This window comes from Moschus berezovskii, chromosome 5 (genome assembly GCF_049115385.1).
Source record: "Moschus berezovskii isolate FMDL1 chromosome 5, NW_MosBer_1.0, whole genome shotgun sequence".
In the NCBI taxonomy this organism is placed as follows: domain Eukaryota; kingdom Metazoa; phylum Chordata; class Mammalia; order Artiodactyla; family Moschidae; genus Moschus; species Moschus berezovskii.
In genome coordinates, this window is record NC_142464.1 from 42,544,067 (window position 1) to 42,563,431 (window position 19,365).

At 38.7% G+C, this 19,365-nt stretch overlaps 1 protein-coding gene across 2 annotated transcripts in view; it reads right to left on the reverse strand.

The window, feature by feature from the left end:
• Positions 1-19,365, reverse strand: part of MMRN1 (multimerin 1) — a 74,612-nt gene that overhangs the window by 36,718 nt on the left and 18,529 nt on the right. For both annotated transcript variants that reach the window (XM_055434832.2, XM_055434831.2), the window contains exons 2-3: positions 11,508-11,627; positions 8,346-8,452 (exon numbers count right to left, since the gene is read on the reverse strand). In XM_055434832.2, the coding sequence (XP_055290807.2) occupies positions 8,346-8,452; positions 11,508-11,627 (227 nt within the window). The remainder of the gene's footprint in view (positions 1-8,345; positions 8,453-11,507; positions 11,628-19,365) is intronic.

Consider the following 19,365-nt stretch of genomic DNA (forward strand, 5'->3'; position numbering starts at 1 on the left):
TAGATGTGAAAAATGTCTACAGATACTACTTAATACAAAAATTAATAAGGGAGAAATTATGTGAGAAAATACAGATTTTCTAATAACTTATGTGAAAATGAAATTTTTATGACAAAACTCAAATGTATAATGTTAAGCCTTGATTTATGATGCCCTAAATTTGATCAAATGTTTGCAGAGCTTTATGAGTTGATTAAATAGGACATTCCTATAAGAATTTTTATGATTTAGTTAATAATAAATATATTGAATATTTAAAAATACACACAGAAATAATGAAAGAGCATAATGCAATCACTGTTAACTCAGTGGCGTCTAGTAGATAATTCAGTTGCATGGCAATCCCATTGATGTTAAAAGAAATTATAAACTTACTGAGATTTCAAGTCACTCATGGCTCTAAATCTGATGAAGTCTTTAAAACAGATCGAGGCAGTTACCTATATTAAATCATATCTCTGACAGGGACATCATTTAGCTGGTGTCATCCATGTCCAAATAAAGAGCACATCAATTGCTTAGGATTTATTTGAATGATACAATGACTGATTTGTGTTATGATTTATATTACTTGGTATATAGTTTTGTAATATAAGTAACATATGCACTGGAGTGGGTTGCCATTTCCTCCTTAAGTAACTTAAGAAAATGAAGTAATATTCTTAATTTTTGATTTTTATATTGATTTATATATTAATTGATACCCAGTTAGTTGTCAATTTTTTTTAATATAACCCCTGCCCCTTGCCACCCCATCAGCATAATCAAGAAGCAGATTAATTGAGGCACTCATGATCCTGAATAAAGTGGAGTAACCTCAATAAAAATTCCAATAGCATTTTACACAGTACATTCCCAGGGGTTTAAAATACGATGCTAAAAGTTTTCATTACAAATTATAAGGCATTATTCTATATTGCATTATCATATTTTAATGAAATTGGGTCTCTTCACAAAGTATTAAATCTTGCATATTTAATGTGGAGATTGTAACATTCTATTTCATTGAATGTTCCTGATTTGGAAAGTACCAGCAAAAAGAGAGTCATCCACACACACACACACTCACACAAGAGAAAGTGAAGGGTATTCTACGTGTTTTGGGTCCTATTTGAGGCGGAGTACTTCATCCAATTATGGTTGTCTCTGCCACTCACTCCAGGCTAGATCCTGAATGTGCAAGGAGTGAAAAGAAACCTAGGTAAGAGATAAAGGGTCAAGAACAGAAAGGAAATATACAAAAAGAATTTGAGTGTGATTTTCTATTCACCTTAGGATCAAAAGAATTTCAAGTAAGTTTCATTCATGCAATCTGGAAAAATGCTATTGCATTGCCAATGAGAGAATAGTAAGTGACATACTAGAGCAAATCAGCAAATTAGAAATAAAAAGATAGGAAAAAACTTCAGAATAAGAAAATGGGAGAAGAGAATTAAATAAAGAAAGCTTTCAGAAAGTCTCAGATGGTAAAGAATCTGCCTGCGATGTGGGAAACCCAGGTTTGATCCCTGGGTCTGGAAGATCCACTAGAGCAGGGACTGGCTACCCACTTTAGTATCCTTGCCTAGAGAATTACATGGACAGAGGCTACAGTCCGTGGGGTTCACAAAGTGTCGGACATGACTGACTAACACTTCAGGAAGAAAAAAAGAAGTAAACAGAAAAGGATAAAGATTAACACAGAAATACTGACTGAAGTCTTCAGTTTTCTTGCATACTCATCTTTGGTGCTTCATTCCTTAGCATGTGGAAATTTATTTATGAAATAGCAGTTAATATTTCTCCATATATATATTTATTTATTTTTTATTTAAGGATAATTGCTTTACAGAATTTTGTTGTTTTCTGTCAAACCTCAACATGAATCAGCCATAGGTATACATATCAGTTCAGTTCAGTTGCTCAGTCGTGTCCGACTCTTTGTGACCCCATGAATCACAGCACGCCAGGCCTCCCTGTCCATCACCAACTCCCGGAGTTCACTCAAACTCATGTCCATCGAGTCAGTGATGCCATCCAGCCATCTCATTCTCCGTCGTCCCTGTCTCCTCACATCCCCAATCCCTCCCAGCATCAGATTCTTTTCCGATGAGTCAACTCTTCGCATCAGGTGGCCAAAGTATTGGAGTTTCAGCTTCAGCATCAGTCCTTCCAGTGAACACCCAGGATTGATCTCCTTTAGAATGGACTGGTTGGACCTCCTTGCAGTCCAAGGGACTCTCAAAAGTCTTCTCCAGCACCACAGTTCAAAAGCATCAATTCTTCGGTGATCAGCTTTCTTCACAGTCCAACTCGCACATCCATACATCTGTTCCGTCCAGTCGCTCAGTCGTGTCGGACTCTTTGCGACCCCGTGGACAGTAGCCTACCAGGCTTCTCCGTCCATGGGATTCTCCAGGCAAGAATACTGGAGTGGGTTACCATTTCCTTCTCCAGGGGATCTTCCCGACTCAGGGATCGAACCCGGGTCTCCCGCATTGGAGGCAGACGCTTTAACCTCTGAGCCACCAGGGAAGCCCCCACATCCATACATGACCATGGGAAAAACCATAGCCTTGACTAGACGGACCTTGGTTGGCAAAGTAATGTCTCTGCTTTTTAATATGCTATCTAGGTTGGTCATAATTTTCCTTCCAAGGAGTAAGCGTCTTTTAATTTCATGGCTGCAATCAGCATCCCCTCCCTTTTGAAACTCCCTCCCATCTCCCTCCCCATTCCACCCCTCTAGGTTGATACAGAGCCCCTGTTTGAGTTTCCAGCCACTATGGAAGATGGTATGGAAATTCTTAAGGAATCTAGGAATATTTTTCTATATTTTTAAAAATTTTAAAAAGTCTGATTTGAAAGAAAATGTAAGTGGAAAGAAACCTTTTCAATATTGAATGACAAAAACTAATGTGATTGCGTGTGTGTGTGTGTATAAAACTTCACATTTGCTCTTAGCTATAGTTATTTTTAATTAATTGTTTTAGGAGGAAATGGACGAAGAATTTTACTCCTAAGTAAAAGAAACAACATTAAGCACCCAAAAGATCTTTGAGATCCAATTGTCATATGACTCTTTTCTGTGGGATTCATTGGATGGGGTCTCTGCCAAGGCTGTTAAAAACCTGAAATGCCAGTTTAACAAATTCAATAGTTTGTTATCTTTTCTTAGCTCTGTTTGTTGACTGGAGTTCAATACGTGCATTCATCCTGATTTATTTCTCAGGATTTAGTTGGTGAAGAAGCACTGATAGGATCTTTGAGAGTGGAGTCAGTTACTCTCCTGTGATAAAATTCCTGGTTGATCGATGCTCTTTTATTTTTTCATTTAGCAATCTTTCTGTCTTCCTTATGTATTCTCTACCACAGGACTGCCACGATTCTAAGTTTTCCAGGCAATCTTCTTATCTTGCACTTAAGCAGAGACCTTTGTTTTGTTCCATAGGTACAAATTTCTAAGTCTTTTTTTCTTGATCCTTTCTAAGAGATTGGTGCTGAGAGAGAAGGACATTTATTTAAGTAGAATAAGTCTACAGATCTTTATGTTCTTCTGATTTTTAAAAAATTCAATATATTTTAAAAATTGGATTTATTTTTTCTCTTTTCCCAATATAATTACTCTTTTTTTCCTTGCACTAGAATCTCTGATCTTGGTGGATCAGGGCTTAAGAGAAGCAAGGTCAGCAAGTGTCAAGAGCAACCATTCCTTTATTAGGTGCTTTTCCTTTTTTTCTTTTAATTAGACAGGTGTTATTTTTGAGTTTTTTTTCCTTCCAGGCTTTTGAGGCATATGGAGGAAGTCATTAATGGCGTCTCAGTAATGAGGAAGCTTGCTCTCTCCACCTTAGAACCAGACACCTTCCTGTGTGGTTTGACAAAGCCAGTTTCCAGCTGACCCTTTGATATCAACTGAACACTGTATGATGGTGTTGAGTACATATGTAAACATTTACTGAGATTTAGTAGCTAAATAGAATACAGTTTGATGCAACAAAAGTACATTGTGTTTTTCGAATAAATGTATCATAACATTATTGAGCAGAGGAGGCAATGTTCTTTTTCAGGGGAAGGCATTAATCACCACCAAGAAGAACTCGATATGCAAAAATATAAGAAATATAGTTTTTTTTTGTTTCAAATATTGTAACTTTTATGGTATATTAATTGAAGTAATTTTCAAAATAACCTTACTAGAGAAGCCCCATATTTAAAATAGTACAATAGCTCTTACATAATTTATTGAATTAGTGCACACTTATGAAAAGAAATAGTTTTATATATTCATAACAAATGGCAGGGTCTGCTTACATTTTAAGACATTCATAATAACTATGATATATTTTATAAAAGTTTTATAAAATACCTTTTTACTAGATAGAGGATCTGATTAAAGTTGACTGGATTTTTTTAAAAACAGATTTTTAGAGAAGTTTTTTTCCCTCCTCTCTAATCTAACATTATTTGAACTTAAATTCCTGTCCTTTGTGTCATTAGAGCAAGCCAAAATTTCCTTTAACTACTTCAGAACATTTTAGAGACATCTACTGGAAAAGCACATTATTGCAAAGTTTATAAAATTGTCTTAGAAAGTATGTCATTGCTGATATTTCAAAACATATCTTGGATACCACATCACAAATCTAGGTCACTTTGTGAAGACAAGCTTGCTGACCCTCAAGAAAGGTGTAACAAATGGAAAATACATAAAAATGTTACTTTGATATTGGACTTGGTGCTCCTTTTTCTTCCCAACAAAACTCTATTCACTTAAGCTTTTTAAAACTTAGTTTCTTCTTAAGAGTATGACTAATATTTTAATAACTAATCTAGAGTGTTCTTGCCTGGAGAATCCCAGGGATCGGGGAGCCTGGTAGGCTTCCGTCTATGGGGTCACACAGAGTCAGATACGACTGAAGCGACTTAGCAGCAGCAGAACTTCTTACCAGAATTTTGATTCTCTGAGTTGCAACAAAAAGAGCATGTGTGGAAAGTTAGTAATAATATAAATAGTATGTTGGAGAATGAGACCACAGAAAGAAATGCTCCATGGGTCTTGTTTTTTTAAAGCTTTATTTTATAATGGTGTATAGGTGATTAACACTGTTGTGCTAGTTTCAAGTGTACAGTGAAGTGATTCAGTTATACATAAACATGTGCCTGTTTTTCTTTTCAAATTCTTTTGCCCCCATGGATTTTCGATCACACATCGTTTCCTAACAGGTTGGGAATTAGTCTATTGAAAGAGAGAAAGACAGAAAAAGAAAAGGGTAGAAAGTGAAGCAGGAGAAATAAATGAGAGTATAGTTGCCAGCAATTCCATTTTCTGATCTATTGATTATATATTTAAAAAGACCTCCCTAGTGCAATTTAAATTAAAATTGTTACTTTTTCTATGATGGAGTTAATTTTGTTGTGGGAAGAAAAGTTGTGGGGAAATAAGGATTTATGAAATTCATGTAATATTTTACAGATTTTCTATGAATAAAATAATTTCCTCTTGTTGCAAAGGACTAACACAGAAGTAATTATCATCGTAGCTACACAACCAGGTTATTTCAAACCCTTGAGGGTTCTGAAGGGTTTTAAAGAGTGAATCAGCCACACTGATGGTTCTTGCCATATCTGGAGCTGCTTGTCATATGAGACAGCACGGAGAGTGCTGTCAAAGGAAACCTGACAATTTTCTCTCCCACATACAAATAAAAGACTGTTGGCACATATATAAGGTGTGATGAAAAGGAGGGGAGTACCTTGGTATGTAATTGGGTAGGAATCAGAAGGAAAATGTGTGCACTCCCCCTCACCCCCCAACCCCTGCCCCAAGGATAGATGAGATAATGAAGAATGGTTCAAGGGACAAAGGGGCACAGTATTTCTTGATACTACTAGTACATCAACTACACTAATGAAAAATTCAACAGCTTTTATGTACTGCAATAAAAGTGAAGACTGGGATGGTCAGGATATTGTAGGGAGCAACAGTAGGTTCCCTTGGAATCACAGTTGTGTTACGGTTGATTGTATGACAAAATGACACATTTACCATCAGAAAATTATTCCTACTATAGATTTCAATGGAAAGAAGACATTCCCACAGCAGCTTAACCAGCAGATACCTGCATAATTCTAGTTACAGTATTGTGATAGAAAGTCAGAGTCAGAACTGCTGTGGGATGTGTTTGTTAACGGGGATTCAAGATAACAATTTGTGAATCTAGTATTAAAGGTATCCATAGGTTGCTTCCATTATACCAGGAAGTGTTGTTAAAAAACAAAGCTAATCCCATTTGGATTCAGTTTAAATATTTCATGTAATACTTTGAAAAAAGGGAAAAAGTACATAGTAAGTAATCAAAACTGTCAACTAGTCTTTTTTTTTTATTGTGTGTGTTTATTTATAATGATGGAATTCTGTGTTTTTTCCTCCTGGGCATAAACAGTCCACCTTTAGTGATTAATAATCCATTAGCAGGTATAAACGGAAGAAGCATGAAGGAACATAGTCTTCATCAGCTGGAGACCATGACATTCTCTGACATACAGACTCCTCTTCCTGCTACACGTCTGCATTCCGTCCCTTAGGTACAATAGGACATGGAAAGACATTCAAAATTTCTAGAAGGGTATATTATGAACCCTTCTGAACAAACACTGAATATTTAAGAAATAATAATGGAATTAATAATCCTAAGGATCTTTTTTCATAAGAAGAGAAATATAAAAATGAACTGTAGACTTTAGAATTGAGTACTAAATATTCTCCATAACTCTTAACCATCTGACGTACACAGACTATAAACAAATACGTTTTACCACAGAGAGTATGTCTAGGTACCTGACGGAAATCAGAAATCCTCTGAAAGCTGGATAATATTTTGAGTTTTTTAGAACATGCTAAATTACCTTGTTTGCAAATATTTTTGGTATAGATGATATTTTGCTTAAAACTTTGTTTTACCTGATGCTATACTCTGAAAATGTACTAAATAACATTTCTGAAATTCAGTCCAGATCCAGAATAAATAGCAGTACAGTGAAATTTGCCTACAGATTCTCAACGAATGGGCTAGAAGAACCATATATAATATCCTTAACTAAACTGCAAGTTTCCTAGAGCTTTTATATTACAACTTGATTTTTTTTTAATGTAAACCATAATGGTTTCTCCACACTTACATTAATTTTTAATCACAGTCTCTTACACTGTTGATTGAATTCTCTGCTACCGCTAATGGCCTTTCTTGTAATATTCATTCATTTAAAATATGTATTCTGATGCTGTATTTTATTTTTCAAAGGAAATCTATTTAAAGCCCAAAGCAAAATAATAGTCACATGGATGTTAGACCATAGCAGGTTACCATGCATTTGATCAGGCTTGCCACCAGAAAATCCTTAAACTTTGTTGAAAAATGGCTCCATTAGGATATGTTTTAAAAAGCAGAATTTCACTTATAGATGATATTATTTCAAATGATTGAACTGGAAAAAAATAGAAGGTGATTTTATTTTTACATAGGGTCACTTCTAAAGACAGTTTACTTCAAAATGTAAAGTTGATGCTGCTACTGCTAAGTCACTTCAGCCATGTCCGACTCTGTGCAACCCCATAGACGGCAGCCCACCAGGCTCCCCCGTCCCTGGGATTCTCCAGGCAAGAACACTGGAGTGGGTTGCCATTTCCTTCTCCAATGTGTGAAAGTGAAAAGTGAAAGTGAAGTCGCTCAGTCATGTCTGACTCGTAGCGACCCCACGGACTGCAGCCTACCAGGCTCCTCCGTCCATGGGATTTTCTAGGCAAGAGTACTGGAGTGGCTTGCCATTGCCTTCTCCGAAAAATATAAAGTTAGGATTTCTGATATCTTAATAAGGCATTGTTGATGCCACAGAGCTATGGGAAATTAAAATATTTAGACAAATCTCCAATTATTATCATATGAAACCAATGCAAAAATGAAAGAACTTAAAGGATGGCTGATGAAATTTTAGGGTGCTGGAATAGCTCCCACATCAAAAAGCTCTAAAATAGTAAGTCTTGGTAGTTTCGCTTCATGTTAATTTACTCGGGTTCAAAAGAGAAAACACAACTCCTTTGGAATCAGTTGCTTATTCTTTAATAGTTTTATGCTTCTCATTGTGATTATGAAATTACTATTAGAGTATACCTTTTTAAAAATTTTAATTGGAGGCTAATTACAATATTGTGGTGGTTTTTGCCATACATTCACATGAATCAGCCATGGGTGTACATGTGTTCCCCATCCTGGACCTCCCTCCCACCTCCTTCCCACTCCCATCCCTCAGGGTCGTCCAGGTGCACTAGCCCTGAGCACCCTGTCTCGTGCATCAAACCTGGATACCTTTTAGCTGGCATTTTGGTCCGCTGAATCCCGGACAGCACTTCCATTCTAATGAGGTAACAATCTTATGTTGCATCCTGTACACAGAATTTGATATCTTCTGAGATCTAGAGAAGAGGAGCCCAATTGGGGGAAAACAGATTATTTGTCTTACATTAAATTATTAGTTGGAATAAAAGTGTTTGGGATGATGCCTGGAATATAATAAGCTTATGTTAAGTGTTATCTGTTATTCTTCTTATTATAATAATCTTCATCATCAATATTATTGTCAAACTTAGAGTTCTTTAAATACATTATTTAAAAATTACGGTTTATACTCTTTGGTATTTAAAATTTATACCTATCATTATGTTTTCTAAAGATACTACAATTTTTCCCTTGATAATGTTTTTCCCTAAACCATGTTAAAATCTATTTTAATTCTAATGTTTAAATAGCTTATGGGAATAATTAGTTTTAGTTCTTACTATTTCTTATATCATTAGGGTTAAAAGAATCTGTTTTCCTTCAGATCAATATTAAACAACTTGAAACAAGTTAGATATCAGTGATCTGATTAAAAATATGATAGCCACTATGATTTCACCTGTACTTTCTTATTTCTCAAGTTTTTAAATTACACTACCTATTATTTCTCTTATATAGTATCTCTCTTAGAGGGAGAGAGACAGGGAAGAAGGGAGAGAGGGGGAGGAGGGAGAGAGAGAGAAAAGGATCCAACATGAGAAAATGTTTCTGAGAAGAAACCATGAAAGGGAAATGAAGAAACTATGGCATTTCAAGTTAATAATCAATATATTAATAAATAGCGAATGTTACTAAATGGCAAGCTTTAAATATGTAAGTGTAAATCATAAATACAACTTGGTCACATGATTCTTATCCCTCTGACTTTAATATTTAGGTAATACTTCTTATTAAATGGGTCTGTGAAACTAATTTGTATTATTTTGTTTAATCCTAATATTAGTTCTATGAGGACAGTATTATTATCCTGGCTTGCTGATGAGGAACCTGTTATCTGAATTTGTCACATATGACTTTGTGGTGACAACAGTAGTCACTTTCATGGATAAACCCTGATTATGTGGGGAAATGTATTATAACAGACAGGATCTTAGTTTCCGTGATAACTTGATGGGTATTAATTATGTGTGAAATTATTTCTCAATTTTAAAATGAGCTATAAGACTTCTTCCATCTCTGAAAGTAGGCTAATCATTTATCTGTATTTATTTCTGTAAATTATAATCAGCAAATAACTCTATCCAGTGAAATAGCATCTCTAGTCCAGCAGCTAATGATAAACAGGGAGTAAGGCAGTTTGGGAAAAGACTCTAGAGTTTATTAGGGTGAACTCAAGCAGTTAGTTGCATTACTGTTGGACTCAACTGCTTCTGCTTTGACAAAGTGTATCCCTGGTGCATGTGGCTCAGACAAAGAAAAACTGACAAATGTTGCATTTGTACCGAAATAGAAAGTAAATGGAGAGATTCACTCAAATGTAGAGAAAGATTAAAAAATGGGGACAAAGATACATATTTCTAGTTTGTTCAAAGAGAAAAAAAAAGCTCAACTTAAACTGAACTTAATCACGCAGTGTGATTGGGGTTACTGTAGTGATATTTTCACAGTCTTTTCTTTGTACTGAACATTGACTCGGAAATTGTCATGAAGGGAGGAGTAAATGCCAGAAGAAGAACTGGAGCTCAGGTCTCCCAAATCCCTAAGATGTGCTTAGCTCTTTGGACCTTAGCTATGCCCTTAGGGACTAAGAAGCACCTTGATTTTATGTATCCTTACTGCACACTGTTCCAGACTGATTTATTGCATGAGTTATTTGTATGACAATTTGCATAACATTAGCCATCATGGCCTGAATAACAATTTTAGTTTTTATTGCAGGCTTTCCTGAAACATCCCCAGCTGAGCTACTGTGACTGCATGAATTCAGAGAATTTATCACTCAGCCTCACATTTTAGGAAAATTACATAATTAAAAAAAACCCCTAAATGACATGTCATTAAAATAGACACAAGAAGAAAGAACCCACTTAGTTGCTTTACCATGCATAATTGCAATTAGTGGCTTGCCAAGTTATGGGCTTCTCTTTAGCCTAGTATGAAAAGGAAATTATCAATAAAGCTTTAGAACCATATGAATTTCATAAAATTAAAGGATTGTTGGTCTGGTCATAGAATAAAAGTAATAGTAATAATAAAAATAGAAACAAACATAAGAGTTAACATTTATTAAAAACCCACAAAACCAGGCACTAGGCTAAGCATATTACTCCATTTATCTCACATATGATAAAAACACCCATAAGTGGCAGTTCAGTTAAGTTCAGTCACTCAGTCGTGTCCGACTCTTTGCGACCCCATGAACTTCAGCACGCCAGGCCTCCCTGTCTTTCACCAACTGCTGGAGTCTACCCAAACCCATGTCCATTGAGTCGGTGATGCCATTCAACCATTTCATCCTCTGTCGTCCCCTTCTCCTCCTGCCCTCAATCTTTCCCAGCATTAGGGTCTTTTCAAATGAGTCAGCTCTTCGCATCAGGTGGCCAAAGTATTGGAGTTTCAACATCAGTCATTCCAAGGAACACCCAGGACTGATCTCCTTTAGGATGGACTGGTTGGATCTCCTTGAAGTCCAAGGGACTCTCAAGAGTCTTCTCCAACACCACAGTTCAAAAGCATCATTTCTTTGGCGCTCAGCTTTCTTTGCAGTCCAACTCTTACATCCATACATGACCACGGGAAAAACCATAGCCTCGACTAGACAGACTTTTGTTGACAAAGTAATGTCTCTGCTTTTTAATATGCTGTCTGGGTTGGTCTTACCTTTCCTTCCAAGGAGTAAGCGTCTTTTAATTTCCTGGCTGCAATCAGCATCTGCAGTGATTTTGGAGCCCCAAAATATAAAGTCAGCCACTGTTTCCACTATTTCCCCATCTATTTGCCGTGAAGTGATGGGACCAGATGCAAGGATAATTAGTTTGTGCATTTTAACTAAAGATCACACATCTAGTTTAATGTGATGGCCCTACCCTGACCCTACTGTACATACATGTACTTGGTATGATTAACTTTCTCTGCATATTCCAGGCCACACATGATTATGGTATAAGCAGTGGGTATTTTCAAGAAACATACCTTTGAGGACAGGGTCCACTGGTCCAGCCACAGGGTCCTCTGCCACTTGGAACATAAGTGACTTGGTTGTCCAGTATCACTGTTGGAGATAATCTGGTATGTACATAAGCGCACCAGTTCCTAAGGAATAGATCATTTGTATTAGGAAAATATTATTGTCAGAAAGCATTCTTTTCATCAAGATTATTTCCATAGACCTATGTCTACTGCCACTACTGTGTATTAGATACCTTGAAAATTTGATATCTAGCTTTAAAATATCTAGAAATGAGAGAAAACATGTCTATTATTGTATGAATGTATTTATGGATAATAAACATTGTAAGATCAAAGTAAATTAAGAATAAATCAGAGCTAAAACCAGATCTGATCAGCTATAAGCTAAGTCAAAATCCAAGATTGCCCTTATGCAAATTATCAATATTAGTTGAGATAGTGACTCAGACCTAGATCCACTGAACAATATGCATAAGACAAATGTAAGCAAATGAATAGTGTAAGGTTCAAAAGAGAAGAAAAATTGTTATTAGCTGCAAGTGATATGATTGTGAAGGAAGAAAATACAGTCAATGTAAATGATTATGATAAATGAGTTTAGCAACTTAGTGAAGATCAATATAAACATTTTTATAATTAACAAAAAGTTTAGCCATATGGCTAAGATCAGTTATAGTTACAATAGCAAAAATAACATTAAGCTTATTAAATTTTAAACAGCAGGTAAAATATTGACCGGCTTAAACTAGTTTCGTATTCTTAAATATATCATTGATTAATCAAATGCAAATAGCACCAACTTAAAGGGGTCTTGCTTCCTTGAGTAGACTGTTGGTTAATGAAACCTTGAGTTATTTCACAGAGACGGCACTGGGCATGTGCAAAACAGGAACCCTTATCGCCAGAATAACCGCAGGATCAAGAGTCTTTGGTTTGTGGAAATCAATAGGACAGAAATGTTGCTATTTGAAGCTTTCGTGAAATAAGTTCTTCAATCAGGAAAATCTGGCTTCCAGCAGCTGCTGCTGCTAAGTCACTTCAGTCGTGTCCGACTCTGTGTGACCCCATAGACGGAAGCCCACCAGGCTCCCCCATCCCTGGGATTCTCCAGGCAAGAACACTGGAGTGGGTTGCCATTTCCTTCTCCAATGTGTGAAAGTGGAAAGTGAAAAGTGAAAGTGAAGTCACTCAGTCGTGTCCGACCCTTAGCGACCCCACGGACTGCAGCCTACCAGGCTCCTCCATCCATGGGATTTTCTAGGCAATAGTACTGGAGTGGCTTGCCATTGCCTTCTCCGGCTTTCAGCAGCAGGGAGAGCTTATATGGACTAAGTCAATCATGTTCAAGACTAGCCCATCAGATTCCAAGTTTATAATTTTCCTAATCCCCCAAATTTCACCCTGAGCCCTGGATGCAAGAGACAGCCAGTCAACCTTGCAATACACTTTTATCTTCTCAAAAGCTGGTACCTTGGTATTGGCTTCTGTGCACAGTGGGCAGGGAGCCCTTGCTAGGTAAAGATTTTGGTGACCCTAAGGGATAGAAATCTTGTGACTGTCTGCCAAAGGCACCAGGGGCATTATGGCCCCTGGCAGCATGTGGACCCTTGCCACTGACCCTAAGTGGTCACCCAGACCAAACTTGTCTAGGGGTCAGTAGTCACGTTCCTGTATCCTGCTGCTGCTCTCCAGGCTCCTAGGTGCTGCTCTCACTTTTGAGAGAAGAAACTGCTCCAGGATCAGATGTCTTTCGGGTGAGTAACCTTGTTAAAAGGTGCCTATGCTGGATTGTTAAATTCCCACCCTAAGGGAGGGTGGTGTGGCTTCCCTGGTGGCTCAAACAGTAAAGAATCTGCCTCCCATTCAGGAGATCTGGGTTCGATCCACGGGTCGGGAAGATCCCCTGGAGAAGAGAATGGCAACCCACTCCAGTATTCTGGCCAGGAGAATCCCATGGACAGAGGAACTTAGTGAGTTACAGTCCACAGAGCCGGACAGGACTCAGGGACAAACACTTCCACAAGGGAGGGTGGGAATAAAAGGTTACAGCTGCTGAGGTCCTCAAAGGATTGAGTCCTAGCCTTTTGGATTTCTTTGTCCATGCTTGTCTGTGTCTGTTTTGTTAGCTTGGTTAATAGCCACTGGCTCTTGGAATGACTGCAGCAAAGTATTAAACTTGATATATGTTTTAAACATTTTTATTTGTCTGTTTTAATTTTGGAAGTGTCCTGTCTCCCTTGCAGCTCACAGGCTCTAGAGTGCAGTCTCAGTAATTCCGGCAAATGGCCTTAGTTGCCAGAAGGCATGCGGAGTCTTTCCTGACCAGGGATTAAACCTGCATCCTCTGCATTGGAAGGTAGTTTCTTACCCACTGGGCCCCCAAAGAAGTCCCTAAACCTGATATTAATGAGGGTCCTCTGTCTGAGGAGAAGAAGTCGCTCTCTGACTAGAAATTTTGCTTTCTGCAGGGCATGGTCTTTCACTCATGCCTATATGATTGCCTGGAGGTATAGATGTGTGTTCTTAATGGAACCAGCCCTGATTACTCTGTTGTGTGAGAGATAAAAGGAGAAATGAGGGAGTGTAAATCAGGAAAACTGCCCACTCCAGAAGAACAAATTCTGTGCCTGGGTTAGAGGAATTTTCCACCTAAGACACCTCCTTGGTAACATTTTCCTCTGGTCTTCCTAAGGTGTAGGGGGGAAACTTCCAAAATGGGGTAGCTCAACCATTTACTTGCAAATTTAATGGGAAAAGAAAAGAAGTATGTGATCATACCAATCAGCCAAGGAGTAAGCATAGGAAAAATAAATGGGAAATACATGAAGCAAAATTAGCAAACTGGGAGCTAGAAGAAAAATCATCTATTTCCAAGTTGGTCAGCATGATACAAGACACCCATGTAATTTTAGAGTGAGTTAATGAAAAGATTAAAACAGGTGGGGCAATGTTATTAGACAAACAGGAATTTAAGGAAGGTTGAGAGAGTTAAAGCAGTAACAGAAAAAAAGAATTTTATATAATTACTTGCAGTTTAAATAATAAATATGGTAGTCAACTTGGCTTACATTTAGCCAGCTATAAAATAAAGCAAAAAAACACCTTCCAAAACACAACTAAAACTTTAAGATAATGCTTAGTAAGTGCATTGAAAATAGCAGTTCAGTTCAGTTCAGTTTCTCAGTCGTGTCCGACTTTTTGCAACCCCACGAATCACAGCACGCCAGGCCTCCCTGTCCATCACCAACCCCTGGAGTTCACGCAAACTCATGTGTATCGAGTCAGTGATGCCATCCAGCCATCTCATCCTCTGTCGTCTCCTTCTCCTCCCGCCCCCAATCCCTCCCAGCAACAGAGACTTTTCCAATGAGTCAACTCTTTGCATGAGGTGGCCAAAGTATTGGAGTTTCAGCTTTAGCATCAGTCCTTTCAATGAACGCCCAGGACTGGTCTCCTTTAGGATGGATTGGTTGGATCTCCTTGCAGTCCAAGGGACTCTCAAGAATCTTCTCCAACACCAAAATTCAAAAGCATCAATTCTTTGGTGCTCAGCTTTCTTCACAGTCCAATTCTCACACCCATATATGACCATAGCCTTGACTAGATGGACCTTTGTTGACAAAGTAATGCCTCTGCTTTTTAATATGCTATCTAGGTTGGTCATAACTTTCCTTCCAAGGAGTAAGCATCTTTTAATTTCCTGGCTGCAATCACCATCTGCAGTGATTTTGGAGCCTAAAAAACTAAAGTCTGACACTGTTTACACTGTTTCCCCATCTATTTCCCATGAAGTGATGGGACCAGATGCTATGATCTTCATTTTCTGAATGTTGAGCTTCAAGCCAAATTTTTCACTCTCCTCTTTCACTTTCATCAAGAGACTTTTTAGTTCCTCTTCACTTTCTGCCATAAGGGTGGTGTCATCTGCATATCTGAGGTTATTGATATTTCTCCTGGCAATCTTGATTCCAGCCTGTGCTTCTTCCAGCCCAGTGTTCCTCATGATGTACTGTGCATATAAGTTAAATAAGTAGGATGACGATAAACAACCTTGACATACTCCTTTTCCTATTTGGAACCAGTCTGTTGTTCCATGTCCAGTTCTAACTGTTGCTTCCTGACCTGCATACAGGTTTCTCAAGAGGCAGGTCAGGTGGTCTGGTATTCCCATCTCTTTCAGAATGTTCCACAGTTTATTGTGATCCACACAGTCAAAGGCTTTGGTATAGTGAATAAAGCCGAAATAGATGTTTTTCTGGATCTCTCTTGCTTTCTCCATGATCCAGTGGATGTTGGCAATTTGGTCTCTGGTGCCTCTGCCTTTTCTGAAACCTGCTTGAACATCTGGAAGTTCACGGTTCACGTATTGCTGAAGCCTGGCTTGGAGAATTTTAAGCATTATTTTACTAGTGTGTGAGATGAGTGCAATTGTGTGGTAGTTTGAGCATTCTTTGGCATTGCCTTTGTTTGGGATTGGAATGAAGACTGACCTTTTCCAGTCCTGTGGTCACTGCTGAGTTTTCCAACTTTGCTGGCATATGAGTGCAGCACTTTCATAGCATCATCTTACAGTATTTGAAATAGCTCAACTGGAATTCCATCACCTCCACTAGCTTTGTTCATAGTGATGCTTTCTATGTCCCACTTGACTTCACATTCCAGGATGTCTGGCTCTAGGTGAGTGATCACATCATCTTGAGTATCTGCAGTTATGTAGTATTAAATACATCTAAGAGTGGCTGGAGAAGGTTGAATTATCTCAGAGATGGAGACACTTTCTAATGGAGATACCTAAGAATCATTTGGTTACAGAACTCTGTCAGTAAGTTTGTACCTGTCCTTTCTTATAACATGGCTCTTTCAATTATGTGCTTTTATTCTTTAAATGGTAACATGTCCTTGCAATTCTATATAAAACTTCCAACTGTATATATAGTATACTGAAGTTATGAAAAAAAAAAAAGAAAATTGCTTTCTTTTGTTACACAGCATAGCTCTAATATGAGCTGGAGTCGGAGGAAAATGCCAGAGAATTGTTTTTGAATTATAACACTCTCTTACAATTAGACTTCTTTTGTAAAAGAGAAAAAATGGGAGGAAATTAGCTTTATCCCTGTTTGTTGAAAGCAAGGAAGCCTTTATACAATTGAATACATTTTGGTTTTTCCTCACTGAGAATTTTAACCTTCTTTTGTCTGAGCCAAGCTAGCAGGCTTTAAACTGCTTTAAGAGTGTGTGTGTTTATGTATGCAGGGCTTCCCTGGTGCCTGAGCAGTAAAGAATCAGTCTGCCAATGAAGCAGACACAGATTTTATCCCTGGATCAGGAAGATCCCCTGGAGAAGGAAATGGCTACGCACTACAGTATTCTTTCCTGAAAAACCCCATGGACAGAGGAGTCTGGAGGGCTATGGTCTTGGGGGCTGAAAAACGTCAGACATACTTAAGCGACAAACAACAACATATGTATGTAAGAAAGGAAACTCTGCCAGTAGGAACACAAATATTGGTGGTGGTACCCAATGCCATGGGCTGTAATGTGGAGGAGGCTTTGAGATGAATGCTTTCTACCTAGAAATTGCCCAGATGTCTTGATTTGCTTGTCTGTGGTCTCTGCTAAGGGGGTAAAATGCTTTGATTTTCTACTGGGAAGATTAAACCCCAACATGCTCTGAAAGAAGTGAGCACTTGATTATTTCAACCTGTTTAGTTGTTCAGTTGTGTCCAACTCTACAACCCCATGCACTGCAGCATCCCAGGCTTCCCCAGCCTTCACTGTCTCAACTTGTATCCTCTGTCAAATTCAGCTTTGAATCTCAGGCAGCCTCCTCACTTCACTTTCTTCAAGGTGATATGGTCACCTCTTCCACCCTCCTCATCAAGTAAGCTTTCAAGGTGGTGAGTGAGATAGAGCCTGGGCTTTCCTAAGATCCTCTGCAATAGGCAAGCCCACATCCAGCACGTGGGAGAAAACTACTGAGGATCCTCTGACCAAGCTGGTGGCAGTCTTGGGAATGCATGGATGGATTTCCTTGGCAACTGGATAACATGTGTGTACACTATACTTCTGACAACCATCTCTAATGGAAAGCTTTCCAGTGATCCCTGAATGAGTCCTCACATCTGAGCTGGTCATCTTTGAGATTGTCATTTTCTTCAGCGGTGTCTCGGGGACTTCTTATAGCCAAGTCACTGCTACGTTGGCTTATTTCTTTCCAGAAACCGAACCAAACTAGGAACTGGTTTCTAAATCCTAAGATTCTTACTTTCTCTCTCATGCCTATTGAGGCTGTTTCATTTCCTTCTTCTTTTTGAGGGGAGTAAGAGAAAGTGAAGAGGAACTCAAAGGCCTCTTGATGAAAGTGAAAGAGGAGAGTGAAAAGGTTGGCTTGAAGCTCAACATTCAGAAAACGAAGATCATGGCATCTGGTCCCATCACTTCATGGGAAACAGATGGGGAAACAGTGGAAACAGTGTCAGACTTTATTTTGGGGGCTCCAAAATCACCACAGATGCTGACTGTAGCCATGAAATTAAAAGACGCTTACTCCTTGGAAGGAAAGTTATGACCAAACTAGATAGCATATTAAAAAGCAGAGACATTACTTTGCTAACAAAGGTCCGTCCAATCAAGGCTATGGTTTTTCCCGTGGTCATGTATGGATGTGAGAGTTGGACTGTGAAGAAAGCTGATCGCCGAAGAATTGATGCTTTTGAACTGTGGTGTTGGAGAAGACTCTTGAGATTTCCTTGGACTGCAAGGAGATCCAACCAGTCCATTCTAAAGGAGATCAATCCTGGGTTTTCATTGGAAGGACTGATGCTAAAGCTGAAACTCCAATACTTTGGCCACCTCATGCGACGAGTTGACTCACTGGAAAAGAGTCTGATGCTGGGAGGGATTGGGGGTGGGAGGAGACGGGGACGACAGAGAATGAGATGGCTGGATGGCATCACTGACTCGATGGATATGAGTTTGAGTGAACTCCGGGAGTTGGTGATGGACAGGGAGGCCTGGCGTGCTGTGATTCATGGGGTTGTGGAGAGTTAGACACGACTGAGCGACTGAACTGAACTGAACTGAAGGGAAGGTCATTTTCTCGAGATTTGCAATCCATAGACAATCCATTTGCAATTCATTCTTAGCTCTTTGGTTTAAAATTTAGGATATTGACTGAGCTTTGATGTAGGTGTGCCTGCCCATCCAGGTGCTGTCTCTCTCTTTCTAAACCTTCACTCTAGGAGGGGTGGGCTAACCCCTCAGAACCAGCATTAAGGTGAAGTGTTGGTGAGGAAGGCAAGGTTCTACTGTGCTCAGGTACTTCCTGTCAAGGAAAAAGTTTGGTTTGAACCTCAGATTGGTGCCTTCCTTCATCTGTGAACTCAAGGGGGCAGCCAACATTGCATTACCCAGACCTTGAGTTTCTGCTGGTTGACACCAGACTCACCCCATGAATGTGAGGAAAGGCCTTTCTAGGCTCATAGTATTTTTGCTAGCCAACAAGTAAACTGTTTTGAGCACTACTATGGAGGAAATCTTATCAGCCAACTGCAGAGCTCAGTTTCACTAAAGGGCTTATTTTTCCTCCAATGATGGAGGACTCCTGGCTGTTCTACCATCAGCTCTGCCTTGCGCTCCGGTTATCCACTTTCCTCAGATTAAGAATAGGCACGTACAAGTAATGGGGTCACATATTTCACTTCAACTGGTTTTTCCAAGTTATTACATACATTTTTCAGCAGCAAAACAAAACTGGGTATTTATAGAAGAAGAAGGAAATGGCAACCCGCTCCAGTATTCTTGTATGGAGAATCCCTTGGACAGAGGACCCTGGCAGGTACAATCCATGGGGTTGCAAAAA